Source organism: Psittacula echo, assembly GCF_963264785.1.
Source record: "Psittacula echo genome assembly, chromosome: 24".
NCBI lineage: Eukaryota > Metazoa > Chordata > Aves > Psittaciformes > Psittacidae > Psittacula > Psittacula echo.
In genome coordinates this window covers 3,660,265-3,678,536 of record NC_137759.1, presented here as the reverse complement: position 1 = coordinate 3,678,536, position 18,272 = coordinate 3,660,265, and the positions used below count along the sequence as shown (strand labels likewise).

Sequence of the window (18,272 nt, the reverse complement as noted above, 5' to 3'; positions counted from 1 at the left end):
ATTTACCACTTCTTTTGGCAACCTGTTTCAGCACCCTCAGAGGGAAGAACTTCTTCCTTATATCTAACCCAAACCTTCCCTGTTTCAGTTTAAACCCATTACCCCTTGTTCTGTCTCTACAGTCCCTGATAAAGAGTCCCTCTCTGGCATCCCCAACTTTCTCAGTCTGTCTTTATACATCCAGCCGTTACTCCAGCAAGTTACTAATTTTGATTTTCAATCTGGGGATATGTGCATTTCTCATTCAATGGACAAAATGCAACACAAGTTTTTCTGTCTCTTCCTGGTTTGACACAGCTGTATCACATCCGGAGACTAGGATGTGAAACAGTTAATTTTATCAAGGGCAGAAGGATCAGCTGATCAGTGCTTTCCACAGTGACCCCTTCCTGTTTTCTGTGTAGAACTGCAAACTTGAACTCCAGCAACCAAACCTCAAACAATTTTACTTCTTCTTTCAAGCAGCAGAAAGCAAGGCAAAAAAAGAACTTGCAGGTATTCCTCATTCTTTACAGACATGCTTTCAAATAATTTATAATGTAACACATTTTAAAGTTTAACTTTATTGCTTTTTCACATTTTATCTAAAAACTTAGAAAAAGGTTTTTTTTTTTTTTAATGAAAGTGTTGTAATTTCTACATTTAAATAGTCTAAAATGTGACAAGAGCTGAAGATTTTATTATGGGTGACCATTACATGCTTTCAAGTATTCGGAGTTTTTCCTTTCAGATGAGAGCACAAAAGGGAAAGGCTGAAGTCTACAAGATCAGTCTAAGTCTGTAAACTAATGCAAGACCAGCTGTACCCCCTCCTTCTCACATGTTCAGTTTTGCTTTCTGTTGGAAATGCTGTAGTAATTACAAGCCAAAACCAACTCACATTTTCTTCCCAACTAACAATGTTGCTCTCTTGAAAACAAAGTTGTAGAAAGGAAGTAACTCCCTCAAAAAGTGAGTTCATAAAAATGCTGCAGGACATGCTTGCACATAAAGGCATGACTACACTGAGCAGTTCATGTTCAAGTGGAAACGTTCTTTTTATGAAAACATTTACTTATGATTTGATTCAAATGCCATCAAAACTTTAAGATGGAGAACACAGGTAACCTCTGTCCCAGAATATCAGTTCTTAGTAGTGGAAAGTTAAGTCAAATATAAATTAAAAGCAACAGGAAGTCAAGCGAACGGAAGGATGAATTAAGGAAAATCAATTAGAAGCAGTTGAGCAACACAGCCAAACACCAGTGCAGCCCAGTGATACATAAAGTCTAAACCTTAGGTGACCATCAAACACAGTATTCAACAGCAGCTATTTGAAGTTTTCAAGAAACAATCTTTGCAGAAGGCAATTTTAGCAGAAGTTTACCTCCAGAACTGGCCCAGCTCCTAGAATAGTTCTCTCCACACCACTTGCGTACCCTTTCTGGCTCAGTGCAGTGAGGCAGTGAATTAAGAAGTTTGTGCTTTGAGTTTTCCCAGACCCACTTTCACCCGATATAACTATGCACTGATTAACATGCTTTTTAAGCATTGTGTGATAAGCCACATCAGCAATGGCAAAAATATGAGGCTCCAACTTCCCAAGTTGATGATTCTCATACATCTTGACATATTTAGGATTATAAATGGGCAGGAACTTGAAGGGGTTAATTGCAATCAGGATACTTCCTGCGTAAGTGTAAATCTTGTGTTTTAGAAAGCGGCACTTGAGATCCTCTAGGAGCGTTGTCTCTGTTAGGTTGGGAAGATTACACAAGTCATCAAAGTCCTCCTGATGCCATGGAAGAAATCCCCTTTCAACCAAACGTCGAGCATCTGCCTCCTTGGAAAGCAACTGCATCTGGACATATTTGATGGTCCCATCAGTGTTCCTCTCTTGCAAAAGAAAGTAGTACCCATCCTTTTGTGGATGTTCATCCTGAGCGCGACGAGGCCAAAGTAAAACCCTATGAACTGGAGAATCATTGATATCAAGTACCCATTCTTCACCACCTGATTCTTTCACCTCCACGAGCACATAATGTTTCGAGACATCCAAGTTTAAGATATTAATCACATCCTTGATGACATCTGAAGATGTGCTGTCCTTGGTTGCTGTCACTTTGCAGCAGGGAGCACTTTCTGTTGAGAGTTGGGGGTAAATATGAAGATTGTAGGCTGTCTTTGCCTGGCAAACTGCACTGTCAGCATCTTTTAAACTCATTCTGTCCCCAGATGGGCTTCGGTCTTCTGCCCCTGCTTAATATGCAGTGCCCATTGTCTAAAAAAGAAGAAATAAGAGAGAAAGAGAAAAAAGAAAGTCAGGTGTTTAAAACAAAATGTGTACAAGAGATATTATTTTCTGGAGGATGCAAATGAAGTTACGGAATAGTCAAGTTATTAAAGAATCAATCCACTATTAACACACATCAGTGCTATTGTTTCAGTCTACTTAGCCTGCCTCATAGAACTGACAGCTGCACAAGATCTATGCTCTTTTCACTCTTCCTTCTATTCCCGGGCCATCCCTTCCTCCCAGTTAAGGTAACGCAAGCATTCTTACAGCCACAAAGCAAGCTGAACTGGGTAAGCGTCTAAATTCAAACTTCCTTGTTTTCCCAGGTTAGTTTTAACCCAGGTAATTTCCCTGGCCTGCTTCACTGTATGGCTACACAAACATTTATTTATCCTCCCACATAAACCCTCCCTTAAAGCTGCACAAGCAGCCTGAGGTAGCAACAGGGTTTGATCACTTCTTAAATCAGCAGAGACAGTTCAGAGCAGTCACGAATTATGGCAGAAGGAATAGTGCATAGGTGCAAGGAGAAAGATGGTTCTGACACCAAGATCCACACAGTTTTTCATTTCCCCCAACTGACCTCGTTTCACAAGAGGTACAGACTGGGGACAGGATTTACCCACTCAGCTGTAAGGAAACTGCCTATAGCTGACCAGTGCAAACACTGCCATCAACATCTCCTAACCCCACACACCATAGTGATTTCCTAAACATGCATCATTTACTCAGACAAAAGATTGCTAACTTCACTCGAGTGAACCACATCCTTGCTGCAGAAAGGTTTGAATGCACTTTTTATCTTCCATTTTAGGCAAACAAGTAAAACTGATGCTATTGCGACTACTTTTCAGTTCAACTAACGAGATCCCAAATACCCCACTTCACTTACAACTCTTTCCTCACTGGGTTTCAGTGACCTCATGCATGAGTTTCCAAGATCATTCATTCTGATTTCTTTTTCCTCCTTTCATTCTTGATGCAGGCCAGAAATCTAACATTAACCTCACAGAAGTCAACTTCCTCCTTCCTGCCAAATTAAAAGCCTCTTGACTTCGTAACTCCATGCCTTTGCAAGTGATTTTTCTCTCAACTGAATTTGGTACATCCAGATCACCAGGACTAAGCTTGCTTACATTGCTTTAGCTCAACAGTTTACTAGCTTATCAACAGGGAGTAAACCGAGAAGGATAATGAAGTATCCCCTTTAACAGTCTGTAAAACTTCATACCCAGAATATAAGTTTAATTTTTTGTTCAAGAACAAAGTGTTCTAATTATACACTTACATGCCAAATACATATTAAAAAAGGGGCAGAGAAATGCCAGTGAAGTTGCTTTTTGCCATTAAAAAACTGCACAGGAACTTGCATAAGGCCACAGAGAGCAATCATTTCAAATTAAGATCAGTAGAGTTGGAAGCATTTAGCAGCCACTTCTACTGCAAGTAATGAATCATGGCACAGAAACATATGACATAGTTCTGCCTCATGAAAAGCCTCAGAGTAGAAAACTTTTCTTTAAGGGAACTCTGAATAGTGAGCTTACAGAAGACATTGTTATTCAGGCTGGATCATTTTCAGTGGCTACTCATCAAAAGGAAGGCTGAGCAAGCCACAGACAGCAAGACAAACCACAGCACATCTCTGGGCAAGCTGTATGATCCCTCAGAGAATGAGTTTTTCCTTCGTTACGTTTTATTTGTCATTCATTAAGGAGAGCTTACTCCAAGAACTTGGTCATACAGAAGGAAGGAGCAGTGAGCTCAAAGCCCCTTCTCCATTTCCTGTACTTATCACTGAGCAGTAGGTAAGTCTGAAGGACCTTTGCAATTGTAACCATGCAACTGTAAAGCATTCTTAATCTATAAAAGCTCAAACACCTTAACATACAGTAGGACCTACAGGAGGCTACTGCTCATGGGCAAGGTGAATCTGGAGCAGACAAAAAGAACAGTGACCATTTTCCTTTCAAGTTAGCCAGCCAGTTTAAGGGAGACAGTCTTGTGCAGACTTCCTTTTTTCCTCCCAGCAATTAGTTTCAGCCACACAGTCTGGTACAATAGAGGAAGTCTCCTCAGTGAGCATTTTTGCCAGAATAGCACCCTAAAAAACCCAGCACAAATAAGAGCTGAACATAGGTGCTGACCTCTGACTTTACTAACATGTATTTCCTAACCTCATCTCATGTCATCTACCACAATGTATCTGGTACATTGCTCAAGACTCTCGTATCATGCTTTCCAAAGAGGAAACAGAACACAGATGGCCTCTTCTCTACCAGTGAAAAAAGCCAGGCCAATTACAGCAAGCAACAACATGATGATAGCTGGCAGGGTCTGCTCAGGTGTGCATGACTGAAGAACTAGAAAGAACAAGACCACTTGTCCTGAAGAAGACAGATTTCTGACAAAGCAATATGCAGATGTCACCTTTATGTATTTCTGCTACATACAGATTTCTAAATTACGCAGTCACCATACAACTTCGTGGAAGTTCAACCAGGCATCCATCATTCTATTGCCTACAGTAGAAAGAACTTGCTGACAGTCACAGCAGCAGCAGCCAGCCAGTCAGCATAACACTGCTCCATCTTAACCAGGTATGAAATCCAGACATTACTTGCTTGCTTTCAACACCACTGAGCTTTAAGACTGCTTTCACTCAACAACTTAAATAGATATGCTACTTCAAATCATTTAATACTGAGATTATGAGTCCCAGTATTCAACTAAGGACAGGGTACCATCAAGCAACAGGAGGATTAGATTCTAGCAAAGGTGCATTCCTGGCATCAAAGTAAACATCAGAGAAAAATCAGAGCAAGTAATCAGTTCAATATGGTTATTCTAATATAACACCACAAGCATGACAGTGAGTGTATTCCCCAGATAAATATTGAATTAACATTTTGTTAGGCAGCCCTATTACCCTCATACTTAGAAAGTATGTGACCAATACTGCATCTACAAGATATCTGAAATTCAGTTAAGAACCTGAGATAAGAGCAGCAACAACAGCAACAAATCTGTTGGAAAATACCTTACTGCAAAATACTCTAGAAGCTTTGTCTATGAGAAACACCCAGAGGAGACTGTTATCAGTTTAAGTCCTTGCATAGGGAACCAGAGTTCGGTAACAATCACCAGGCTGGAGGACAAAGCTACAACACAAGCCAGTGGCTGGAATTCAAAACTAGACAAACTCAGGGTAACACAAGACACAAATGTCACCAGAAGGCTCCACTGCACTGCAGAACCTGAACTAACACTGAGGCCTGACTGCTAAAGATCAGTCAGTTCCCAGTTACAGACATGCCTGTAAATCAGAGAAGTGAATCAGGTACCATCCTCTTACTAATGTCAGGAGTGGTCTGAACAGATGATTACAATGATTCCTTCTCAGTTTTATTATCCCTAATAATTTAGAAAACTTTTAAGCCATTGAAATATTTATTCAGTGTAATTTGGCTCATGGAGGAAGCACAAGCCTGACTTCAGGTGCACAGAACAGTGGAAGAAAAAGGAGAAATACAAGAGGAGAAGGTAATAATGAAACCATACTGGTCAGCATGCAAAACATCAAACTTGGGAAAACAGCAGCTTCACCACCACTGTAGACAGAAATTCTGCAAAGTTACTTCCATTTCTTTCTTATAAGAAGCCCCTTTTCAATGCATGCAAAAACACACAGCTGTGCATTAGAGTATTTAACAAGTGGGAGGCAGAAGCTGGCACTAGGTGCACATCAACTAATTTTAGATTTCACATTCAGACTCCTCCCTGGTTTCCTTAAAATGTTTTACTTTCCACAAGCTTTTTGCAGCACAAGCATACATCTTCACAGTACTCAGAATTTATCAAGGACAGCCATCAGCATCTACAAAACACAGCAAAGCATTTTTCACCATAGCCCTACTTTACAGATGCAAAGAGAGTTAGGCAAGCTGGGCAAGCAAAGAAGTCAAAAAAGTTTGACATGCAAAGCTTTTTAAACTTTTATTCAAGAAGTTGCACTGTATTAATTCTGTGGGCATGAGTGGCGACAGCTGCAGGGGATTAGTGTGTTAAAGGATATAGTGATATACGATTTGCACCCTTGAGACAGTGGTTTCTTTGTGCCAGTATAACATACACAATTTAAGATACTTGAACTTCAAGTGAGATTGAAGACAAGTAAATCTGAAATAGCACTAGGCCAACTTAAATACAAGGTATCAGAGGCCACCTTTACTTGACTGTCCTAGAAGGATAATTCCAACAGGACTAGAAAAATGGAAGCAATTCTAACACATCTAAAATCCCTTTTCAGGGTTTTGTTACCTTCCCCTACCCCATCTTTCATAAGATCTACAGCATATTTGTTAATAGCACCAACATAATAAACTTATAAAGGCAACAGTCTAATGACATATTTCTTTTTATATTAAGTATCAATTAATACTTTCATTTGCTTAAGAAAATAAGCAAGTTTTTGCAAGTCTCTATCAAGCCAATTAATTTTTAACATGCATTAAAGCCAACAGCATCCACTTAATAATGTAGTAGAAGTCCAGAAGATAATTTCACCCTAATCAGCACAGGGTATCTGTTTAGTTTAAATAAGGCTATAATTTGAAGCCACATATTTAGTCAATGAATCATAGCAAAGCTAAAAAGGGAAAGCTACCATTACAGCAAAATTGGTGAGGATGAGCTTTAGAATATTCTGGTTCTTCATATCTTCATGTGCATTTCCAGCGCTGCATTCTTCAAACGGAATAATTCAAGCTTCTCCCATTGTTCAAGTCATTTTCAACACAAAAGTAGAAACACATCACAAGTGCCTGATCTAATCTTCTAGTACCTCTAATCTTCTGGAATACCAGAATTGCCTATGACCATCCCTAAAAGAGACCTTGTGTCTGTCAAATTGAAAACTTAGAGCAATTTCAAAAACATTCAGCTGTTAATATCCTTGATTTCCAAAGCAAGGAATTTCCAGCAAAACAGGCTACAGAGACACTGTAAAGTTTTCACAATTAATTACATTATAGGGAAGGCAAAGGCCTCAGCTCTTATCTCCTGTCACAAGGACATACAGTTGCTGTTGAGCACAATTAATGTTATTTCTTTCCTTCTCCAGTATTCCAGACATTAGTGGACACTATCTCAAAATTGCTTAACATTCCGTTAACACTTCAGTATTTTTCTTGGTCATAAAAAGTTCTGTTGGACTGAACTTCAGATCCTTGGTTTAACTAAAAGCTCTTGGCTTTTTCTACGCCAAAAGGAGTGGTTCTGAATGAAGCGTGCAAATTTACAACACATTTGTTACTACTGTTTGTAATCAACCCCACCAGAGAACTTACTGCCACAGACTTCTTAACAAAGGAGAAACTGGACTGCAATGTAAGTAATGCAACGTAACACAGGAAAAAGTCAAAGAAATTACCTTCGTTACAAGGAGTTCCTCTTTACCTTCTTCCTATTCCCTCTGGCCCTTGAGACCCCAAACCCAATATACACCCTTGAACCACCCAAGATACAGACCTCTACTTCCTCTTAATGACTCAGATGCACAATCTAACCTCAAGACAAGGATACCTTATCACGCTTATGGTGACACTAAAGACCTGTAACATGTTATTACCTTACAAAAAGTATGATATCAGAGTTACAGATGTACGCTTGAGTATGATTCAGAGGAAATGAAAATGTAGCTCTGTTGAGAAAACAAGGAATGAAGGGAAAACAACTGAGTGTTAGAGGCTAAGAACATAAGCCAGAAGAACCTTGGAGACTATACTACCGTTTTTTGTAGTTTTCTTAATTTTATCCTTAATAGCATTACAGCCGTCAACAAAGGAAGTAAAAATTTCTCTGGTCTAATGCTGCATTTACACTGATAAGAAATTTTCTTCAGAAGCTTCATGTTGCTCTTTTGTGTGAATTACTAGGGGGCAAAAGGGTTCATTAGCAGAATGTGCGCTTGTCAAAAATAGTTTTAAACACATTTTTATTGTTAAGCCCTGCTGGTGTTTAAAAGAGTAACATATTTTTTCTAGGATCTGCATTGAGTTTCATTTTGTAATCAGATACAAACAACACAATAAAGCCTAGATAAAAGCAACTCTGCAAGCCCCACTCAAGTCATTTGATACATCAAGAAAACACGATATACTACAGACAAAATCTCTGAACTTTCATTTTCTGAAATAAAGACACTCCCGGTCCTTTCAGAAGGCAGATCATCTATTAAAATAGCCACCTATTGAAAAAAACCAAATCCTTATCAGCATTTCAGGCTTTACTCCTCCTTGCTAGTAGGTCTTGTTTCTTAGAAATTTGATTAATAAATGGCTTTCAGCCTTCAAATTCACAAAAAAGTACCGAACCACAAACTTACTTTTGCATCATATTTTTTCACTCTTCTCCTTGACTGCTGAGATAGCTCATACTGTTGCATCTTTCAGGAATGTTTTTTTTTTTTTAAATGCCCCTGATACACAAATCATGGTATTTGACCATCCAGTTAAGGAAATGCCATATTTAGCTGAAGCAATATTGAACTATGTGCATATGAGTCAAACAGTTATGCATACACAGGATTATTCAAGAGGCCTAATGTTTGAATCATTATTTGTCAGAAAACTCAGTCTGTACAAAGCATTAGCTTCTAAGTGAACCTCGTTTCAATTTTTCATCAGCTGCATTTACTCTTCCTAAATTATTCAGTTCTATGTCCATTTTAGGTTCCACCAAACCCCACAAACCTATGGTCTTTTTTCCTACTGATTAGACTATCCATTTGCACAGATAGCTGTCCTGTCACTGCAGAAACTGCAACACTCAACTACTGAAAAAGCTTTTGTTAAGACAAACGTTCAAGCAGGCCAAAACAAATCCAACCCAAACCAACCATCAAACAAATCCCAAACAGCCCAAGTAGTACAGTTCTACAAAAACAATTGTGTCACATTACTGCTTTTAACTCCTGAATTTATGCTAATAAGTAAACACTAATGGTTAAGGAAATGGCCTTAGATGCATCATCCTGGAAAGCACAACGTTACTGGACTTTAAATGCAGAGAAGGTAGAAAATCTCATCATTAGTTCAAAGACACAAAGAACAAAGATTCACTCTTTTCAGAAAAGAGCCTCAATGAGTCTTGAAGCTAATATGAATATATATGTATGTTAGAAGTTCTCCATATTGCTTCCTCTACATCAAGTGGACTTGCTCCTGACAAGACTGAGTAAAAGACACCAAAGACTTACTAAAACTTGAGGCGTGTGACACCAATACACTATACCGGAATGCAGGATTACCTCACTCTGTTACTTTAGGGCAAGTACTTCAGCCATATATTCCAGCTACCAGACCTGGAATCAGAGCTTCTAATTACCCATGACAAACTCTTATTTGCAAACATCTCTGTAGACAAACCGATACCAATCCACCTCTAGGCGTAACGTGGGAGGATGCTGATGACATCTTTGAAAGGCTAATTGTATTTGCCAGAAGCCTGAGATCATCTCCAGCCCTTTGCTACACTGCCACACATTTCTAGAAGGTGAAATCAAAGAATACCGAACTCCTTTACATCCAAGGTACTTCTCACTTTATACAAACAGGACTTGCAAACAAAGCTCTGTAAGAATTTGCCAAAATACTCATGAAGTAATAAAAAACAAGGCTGCGAAGTCATCTTATATTAGGATTACATCTACCTGTATCAACTGTGTGGTCACAACAGTCATGAAGTAGGACAGGACTCTGCTACTTTTAGTCTACCACCGCATTACAAAAAGATGTTCCCAGCTTGCACAAGTTTTACTTTGCAGAGATTGCAAAACCGAACTTACCAAAAAGACGCAGTACTACCAGGACAGAGCTAGAGGCATGTCTCTGTTAGGCAATGATGGTCACCGTGATAAAGAACGACCTCAATGCAGTAGCAACACTGATACTGTCAAGAGTCGCCCAAAGATAAAACAAAGAAACAAAAGAACCCAGCGAGTTTTTTTTGAAAGATGCTGAGATGTCGGTACGAAAGCTCACAGGCTGCTCATACCGAGACTTAGAGACATCACATGAAACAGCAGAACGCTGCATGGTTAAGCCCAGTAACGGGCGATGGAAGTTAACATCGCTCGAGAGACGGGAGGCACGGCGGGCGGCGCGGAGCGCTCCTTCCCTTCGGGCACATCCAGCTCTTCGAACGCATCAGATGCAAAACGAGAGAGCAGCCAAACAGCTGCCCCCCGGCCGTGAGGAGCCCCCTCAGCTCCAGCCCGCGCCTCCCCTGGCCCCAAGCAGCGCCCTCTCCAGCGCCCGCCGCCCCGGGGCACGGCTCCCAGGCTCCTGAAGGAAGCGGCAGAACCCGCCAGACACCTCCCAATCCCTCTCCACACGCACTGGACTCCTCAGCCCGCCCCGGAGCGCCCCGGTTCGCGGTGAGACCCGGTCCCGCTTAAGTGGCACCGCTACAGAGCTCAATCGCCCATAGAGGAGGAGAAAGAGTAAAGGAAGAAAGAAAGGAGAAAGGAAGACGAGAGGACACCCATCAGGGACACAAAGTCGCGCTTCGCCTCCCTTTACCTCAGCCGGTGGGTGAAGCGCTGGCGACCAGCACCGCCTCCCGCCACAGGCCCCGCTCAGCCACTTCCGGGTACAGAGGGAGGCAGGGCGGCTCCCATTCAGCGCCGCGTGCACACAGCGCAAGCGCCGCGCTCAGGGCGGGCCGCGCCGGGGCGGGAAACGCGAAGCGTCGCCGCGGGGCTGAGGTAGTCGGTGCTCGGTTTGGCCCGGCCCCTCCGCCCTGCCTGCCGCTTCCTAGCTCGGAAGCCCGGTGCTCGCCGGGAGCCAGGTATTTTCTGAGGTAGGAAGCGAGGAGCAGGAGTGGGCGGATTTGTATGAAAGCCAAAGAACCGCAGTGCTGGGAGCGTCACCTCACGGTGCTGTGGGGGGTCCCGCTGTGGTGCAGGTGGCGGTTGTGGTGCTCACCGCCTTTCTCCAGCCATTTTTAAGAGCACTGGGGCCGCGCGGACGATCCCCACCTCCGCGCTCATGAAGCTACAGAGAGCAGCCTCCTCCCGCCGAGGGTCTGGGGAAGGTTTGGGGTCCGTCGTGCTGTAGGAGCTGCCGGGGTCCCCCATTTTTTGCTTCACGCCGGCGCTGCAGCAGTCTCGCGGTGAGCCCCCAGCTCGGAGGCTGATTCTGTTCTTCCGCCCCGACAGGGGGCGCGCTGTCTCATCCGAAGCGCGGCCGGCGCTGCTCGCGCGCCACCGTTCGAACGCGGGCCGCGGCTGAGGCGGCGCGAGGCGGAGGCTTCCCGTTGAAGCGTCCCGTTGCCGCTGTTGGCGTCTCCCGCTCTGCCCTTGCAGGATGTCCGCCGAGGCGAGCGGCCCTGAGGCTGCTGCGGCGGGCGGAGAAGAGTCTAAGACAAAGAAGAAAGGTGAGTGAGAGGGTGAGCCCGCTCCGGCTGAGGCGGGAAGCTGAGGCGGGCCCGCCTGAGCTCTCTTTGCTCCTTCTTCAGGAGGAAGAATCGTGAAGTCTCGCTACCTGCAGTACGATAAGAAAGACGCCAAGAGGCATTTGGATTCCTTACATGTGAGCTTAGGTGCTTTTCAGCAAAGGGTGTAGAAACGATGAGGGCGGCTCGGACCTGTGACAGCAAGACTGCTGGGGTTATAAGGGAGTTATGGGGTGATGAGGAGATGCAGACTGGGGTGGGAATTTGGGACAGTACTCAGATGATTTGTAAAGCACTGAACTGCCGTGGGGTTATAGTTGTTTACTGTCAACATTCAAGTAGGGGGCAAAATACAGTGCTGATTGCAGTCACATCTTTCAGTTCAGTCTTATCTGTTTCTTGATTGTCAGGGTGCTTCAGGAAATTCCTTAGCGAAGTCCACTTCTAAACCGTCATCTGCAACTAAACCAAGATCAGCTTCTTCCCAGAAATGTAAAACTCCTGGTGGTAGGTTTTACCGCAATTTCAAAGCTGTTCTTTTGTGAATTTGTATTTGTAACCTGTGAAACTCTTACCAACTCTAAAATGTTGTTAAGAGATCGTATTTTGTATTAATTGTACTGCTGCCAATTATCTGAATTAATTAATTTGGTGTGGGATTAAGAGGTGTAAACTCAAGTGCGTTAAACTCTTGTCTGGATCTGGAATTGCATCATTTGATTGTCTAAAATAAGCATCTCTCATGCTTTCTGGCTATGGCTTTGAACTACTCTTTTACTATGCCCTCACCATTGCTCTGCTTTTTCTTTTAATGTAACATTTTCAATAAACCCAGTGTAAAGGACTGAAAAATTCCTGTCTGCAAAACAGTTTTTATTTCTCTGAATTGCAAAAAGCTTTCTGCAAGACCTTGACTTGAAATATCCTGAAGAAATAACATTATTCCCTTTTAATATCTGAGTGCTGTTGACTTGTGTTTAAGACAATAACAGCCTGAACTAGCTTATCTCTCTGCGTAAGAGAGGGAGTATGCTAATGATGTGTATAAAGTACATCTGTAAAAACTTGTGTAAGGTTGCCACATGTTACTGAAAGAATATGGAACTGTGAACTTGTGCAGAACCTGTTCTAATTCTTTTAGTCTGATAACAGCTTCTTTCTTCAGGTGTTGCCCCCAGCTCATTAAATGAAGGTAGTGTTGAGAAACGTTACTTGCAGTCCACTTTACTAGATGAGGCTAAAACTGACCTACCGGACATAGATCTTTCAGCTGTTAGTGGTAAGCTTCCACTTATGCTCAGTTCCTTGTTTTATCATTTTTGACGTATGTGCTGTAACTTGTGATAAGTAACCCTTGTATTCTTCTATATTCACAAAAAGATTTTGTTAAATAAGACTAATGTTATTTCAAGTGTCGTTAAGTGGAGGTATTAAGACCTTCAGGGCTTAAATTAACTTCAGCTTTAAATATCTTTTGTGTGTCCTTTTTGTTTACAATCAAATACTAAAGGACAAAGTACTCTCAATATTTGTTTCTGTAAGAGATGTGTGTTAGATTATCAGCCCTTCTGAAAATTGTACCACATCTGTCTGTAACTGTCAATTAAAGCTAAATGCTCCTGTGCTCCACATCTTCTCATAACTATCATCAGAGCCAGAAATCGAGCACAAGTCATCTTTACTGCTACACATAATAATTTTGAAATTATCCTTGCCTTTGAAGAACCTGATGGTATGCTGTTGTGGTTTAAACCCAGCTGGTAACTCAGAACCAGGTGTCCTATCTCTTCTTCTTCCTGGCTTCTTGTGCCCCTCATCGCTGGTAGAGCATGAGAGACTGAAAGAGTCCTTGATCAGAATAAGCATTATTTAGCAACAACTAAACCGTTGGTGTGTTATCAGCATTATTCTCAGATTAAAGCTGAAGCATAGCACTGCACCAGCTACTAGGAAGGAGAAAAATAACTGTTACAGCTGAACCCAGGACATTTGTTGACCCACTGTGTATACCTCGGTAGAAGAGAGCAATAACTTTTCTGTTGTGATTCAGATAAAACCATGCACAAAAAGCCTCCTGATTCAGAATCTGCTCACGAAGAAGATGCATGTCAAGACTCTGAAGCAGAGGTGAGTCACTGCTTTCATTTGTTAAGCACACGTATTTTGAAATGCATGAAGTGAAGATTTTTGTCTTTAATTTTGATAACAACTGGGATGATTATCCTGGGATGACCTAAAGTCAGAGAATAAGTCTCTTCTACTGATAGCGATGTTTGCTTTGCTTATAAGTGTTCTAATGCTGACAGAAGCTTTGCTTACATTTCTTGTGCTAAAGAATCTGCTCCAATTGTAGCATCCCCTCAAGTGGATTCTTTTTGTATTCTTGTTATCTTTAAATATTTTCTGACATTTTTGTACAGATCACTAATGTTAATTAAGTCTAATTTGAGGTGTCTTGTTTAGGCATCTCATTCAACATAGCACTGAAATTTCAAGTTCTCTACCAGTGTTAGCTGCTGAAAATGCTTTTAAAAGTGGTGGAATAAAGAGCTGTATTTAATTAACATGTTGTTTAAAAATCCAAGCTTTTTTCACTGAGCTGACGGTTGTTGATGATGATTCTGGGCACAAATTGGACTTTCAGTAATTTATTTGAGTATTTAATTGTTTAAATACCAAAATTGATCTAGTATATTCTGCTCTTTTTTTGAAGGAAAGTGATTCTAATGATGTAGTAGAAGAGCTGGAATCTCAGACACTGCTTTTAACTTACCTAAGGCTAAAGGTGAGAGTCAGTCAAGTATTTGGTATTTCAGGTAGAAGAACTTGATATTGAGGAATTGTTTAATCTCTTGTTTGTGCTTTGGATCCGTAAAAGCTGCATTTTGAGACTTTCTGTGTTGATAGTTGTAAAATTGTGTGACTTGCTTTGGAAACTCTTAGAGCGAATGCAGTGTCAGTTTGTTAAGCTGATGCTGGTTCTTCATGAAGTAGGGATGCACAGAAGTTTTGGGAACACCATGAGAGAGAGTGTTTGGAGTTCAAGGTTGTAGCAGTGACTTTGTTCACTCAGTGCTGTACGTGTGCATTTCTCCTTTACAAAAACCATTTGCAGGGGTGGGGGAAGAAGATGGTGGGGATAATGTACTGTGCTCATTGCATGAAGTCTCCAATTCAGTAACTGAAGCTCTTTGGCCTGGTCTAAGGCTTACATTTGTTTATTTGGCAATGTGCTAATTATCTAGATATAGTATTAATTTAGCTGTGAATATTTTTTGTATGTAATAGGCAGAAAAAAACCTTGCCAAGCTGGAGAAAGAAGCAGAAAAAAACTTGTTAATGTTGTATGAAGAAAAGGAGAGAGAACATAAGAAGCTCTGCGAGTTAAAGCGGGACATTCTACTCCAAGAAAGAGAGCAGAAACTTAATGAGGCGTTAGACAAACAGGTAGACTTTATTACAATTTATGCTTCTCCTGTATTTAAACAAGCTCACTTTTGAGGTGAGCTTTGCTTCGTTTATTCAGGGAAGATTTCTGTGCTTCTGTGGCCTGCTGGGGTACAATTTTATGCATCTTAAACAGAATAAATACCTAATTCCTGTTGTGGCATGTAACGCTTTCTAATAACCTAAGCAAATGCCTTTGTCCTTGTTTTGTTGTGCTTCATGGATAGTCAGGAAGGAGAAGTTAGAACTGTCAGGCATGCAATAGTCAAGCAGTGATTGTCAGAGCAGTCTGCAGTTGGTGCGTAGGAGATGAGAGTATCATAAGCCCCATGAGCATCCTGCAGTTACACAGTTACGTCTAGAGCTGAGGTGCTAGCCCTGAGAAGTGAACATCTTTGTCTTATATTTAGATGTCAGACAGCAGTAGGTCTGGCCTGGTTGTAAAAAAAGCAAATTGCTAATGAATAATGAAGTTCTTTTAAGATTTAATTTTCAAAACTGAACCTGTGTTTGCTTTTGAAGAAATGTTGGTTCCTCACGTCTTTTTCAGATGGATTTACTTTCTTCCCTTCTTCCTGTTTGTGAAGAACTTCAAGAGAAGTATAAAAGATTTGCAGTTTCCCTGGATGCCACTAGACATGAATTACCCATAAAGAATATTCACATAGAAGGAGATATGCAAACATACCTTGGTACGAAAATTTGAGTCATCAAGCTTGCTTTTAACTGTATTCATGGCTTTCCTCCTCCTTTCTTCCAGATGAGTGAGAAAGTTGCCGAAGTACTGTTATCTCTTATTTCTCTGTTAGAGCAGTAGATTTGCACATCTTTCTTGCAGAACTAGTGGTTGAATGCATTGTGTGTTGTCTAGAATCAGAGAATGTTTGTTAATAAATTAGTACTTGTGGTTTGTATTGAAGTCTGGACAAAGAGTTACAGTTTTAAACTGCTGGTCAGTAAGAAAGGAGATTCTTGGCAACAACTTAACTATTGGTTGTGTTATCAGCACTATTCTGAGACTAAAGCCAAAACACAGCACTGCACCACCTACTAGGAAGAAAATTACCTCTACCCCAGATGAAACCAGAGCAGTGAATTTTGAATGTTTAAAACTTGTTCTTTCTCTTGCATTTGTCATAAAAATCTCTGACATACTCTAAATGAGAGCTTGATTAGCCATTTTAATAGCCCCTTGCTGGTCACAACAGCTAAAAATAATTCGGCTTTCACAGTTTTCTCATGTGTTTGTGAAAGGTGAACAAACAGTAGTTTCCATCATCTAATTCACTTGCCTCTGTAGTTACAGGAGCTGTTATGTAATCTTGTATTAACTGATGCCAGTACTTGCATTTTTGAATAGTATCTTTAACATCTCCTGTTGTAGAAGAACTGTGGAAACAGTTAAAGATCTCAGAGGAGCTTCTGACAGAACTTACACCGAGCTACTCAGAAGAAAGTACGAAAGCATTTAGTGTACTGGGAGAGCTTAAAGAAGTGTCTCAGGAACTGGATGAAGAGCTTCAAAGGTATTTACAACAATCAGTTGAAGACTCATTGGCTAAATATTCAGAGGAAAATCTATAAATCTTGCCAATATAGATCAAAACCATGTATTGGGGAAGGATGAATTGAGGGGATAGTAGCACTAAGTTTAATTCTGTTCAGTTCATAGCGGACACTCGTATTTGTGTCCTTACCCTGCCTATGGTTAAAGGTGGTTGTGGTTTTTTGTTTGTGTATTTTAAGCAGACTGCTTTAGTGTGCCCTTCTCTGATACTTTAGCTGAGAATTTTGGTGAATAAGAATAGCCCTGATAAAGTACAAGCATGTAGGAGAGTGGAGAACTGCAGGACACAAGAAAGTGAACTAGAAACACTCTGTCTTAAATAATAACCATGCAAATATATTGTCCATTAGGAGGTGTGAGGAGCGCAGAAAAGGTTGGGGTTTTTGCCCCTCAGATACTGTGTCAACAAATACAAAGTATTGCTGAGAGTGTAAAGAAGAGGTGAAGCATGATAATATTTCCTTTACTTTCTTTGTTGCTTCAGAAAAGATTACAGCTAAAATCTTAGCAGATTGATAGACCATAAAGCCATGCATCCCCCTCCTGCAAACTGCCCCTCCTCTCTTCCAAATTCTAGCCTTTGGGAAGAAAATTCTTGGTTTACATTTTTTCTTCTGGTAGCTCCTTGGTAGAAGAATGATGCAAATGTCCAGGCTTTGGGCTTAAGTAGGAGTTGTTACCCTTCAGAGTAGCTGATTTAGCTTCCTTCATTTGTTCCAGGAGCTTCACAAGAATGCTGAACCTGTACTCTGAAGTTAGTAAAGAAGTTTCTCTGCGTAACCAAAGAAAATGCGAAGAGAAGCATGGACTAGATGTTATGAAGCGCTGGTACTTCAAATAAGTTTGTGTATTGTTTTACTAAGCGGGGGGGTTACTAAGTCAGTGCCAGCAGATTTGTTACCTTTTTACTTCTTGTATGAAGTGTGACTTGTCCAAATTTTCAGTTATACTAGAATACGAAACCAGCAGCACGTGTGCTTACCGATAAGGAAAAAAGGAGTTTTGTTCTATATGCTGTCCCATGAGGAGACTTTGATTTTGAACGTGAATTTCTGTGACCCCTTTCTCATCCCTTTCTGCCGTGACAGTACTGAAAGGTAAAGAATAAGAAACCTTGTTACTGGCAAATATAACCTATGTATTATAAAAGTTCTTGATTTACTTTCTTGTACTGGTTTTGGGAACACTGATTTGCATCTCTTTATAAAGAAGTGTTCCTTACAGGACAACGTATTAGAATCTAGATGTGGAATTGTGTATGTGGTACTGTGCATCTGCTGATCTTATTAGGAGATTCTGTAGGTATGTACAGCATGGTAATTGGTCCCTCCTTGAACAGCTTTTTGGAGGATTGCTTTATTGTCCCTTATTTCTGGATTTGCTGAGAGGAAAAGCTACGTGGGTAGTAAGTAACGAGGCTGATAGTTGAAAGAACTCAAGTTACTTGTAACAAGTGAAAAGTTTTGGTAATTTGTTGCCTAATTGTCTTGGAATCCAATTACTACAATCATAAATGCTTTTGTATTA

At 41.0% G+C, this 18,272-nt stretch overlaps 2 protein-coding genes across 4 annotated transcripts in view; one reads left to right on the top strand and one right to left on the bottom strand.

The window, feature by feature from the left end:
- The window catches only part of MYO9B (myosin IXB), a 42,057-nt gene extending 31,094 nt beyond the window's left edge, over positions 1–10,963 (bottom strand). For all 3 annotated transcript variants that reach the window (XM_080633903.1, XM_080633904.1, XM_080633905.1), the window contains exons 1-2: positions 10,858–10,963; positions 1,367–2,260 (exon numbers count right to left, since the gene is read on the bottom strand). In XM_080633903.1, coding sequence (XP_080490029.1) covers positions 1,367–2,203 — 837 coding nt within the window. In that variant the 5' untranslated portion in view covers positions 2,204–2,260; positions 10,858–10,963. The remainder of the gene's footprint in view (positions 1–1,366; positions 2,261–10,857) is intronic.
- A 680-nt stretch (positions 10,964–11,643) lies between these two features.
- Positions 11,644–17,862, top strand: HAUS8 (HAUS augmin like complex subunit 8; the record flags this gene model as incomplete). Its single annotated transcript, XM_080634187.1, has 10 exons — positions 11,644–11,713; positions 11,795–11,868; positions 12,142–12,238; positions 12,897–13,010; positions 13,782–13,858; positions 14,445–14,516; positions 15,020–15,178; positions 15,729–15,870; positions 16,563–16,704; positions 17,466–17,862. 10 exons carry the CDS (start codon positions 11,644–11,646, stop codon positions 17,584–17,586), a joined length of 1,068 nt encoding a protein of 355 aa, XP_080490313.1. The 3' UTR covers positions 17,587–17,862.
- Positions 17,863–18,272: the final 410 nt, after the last annotated feature.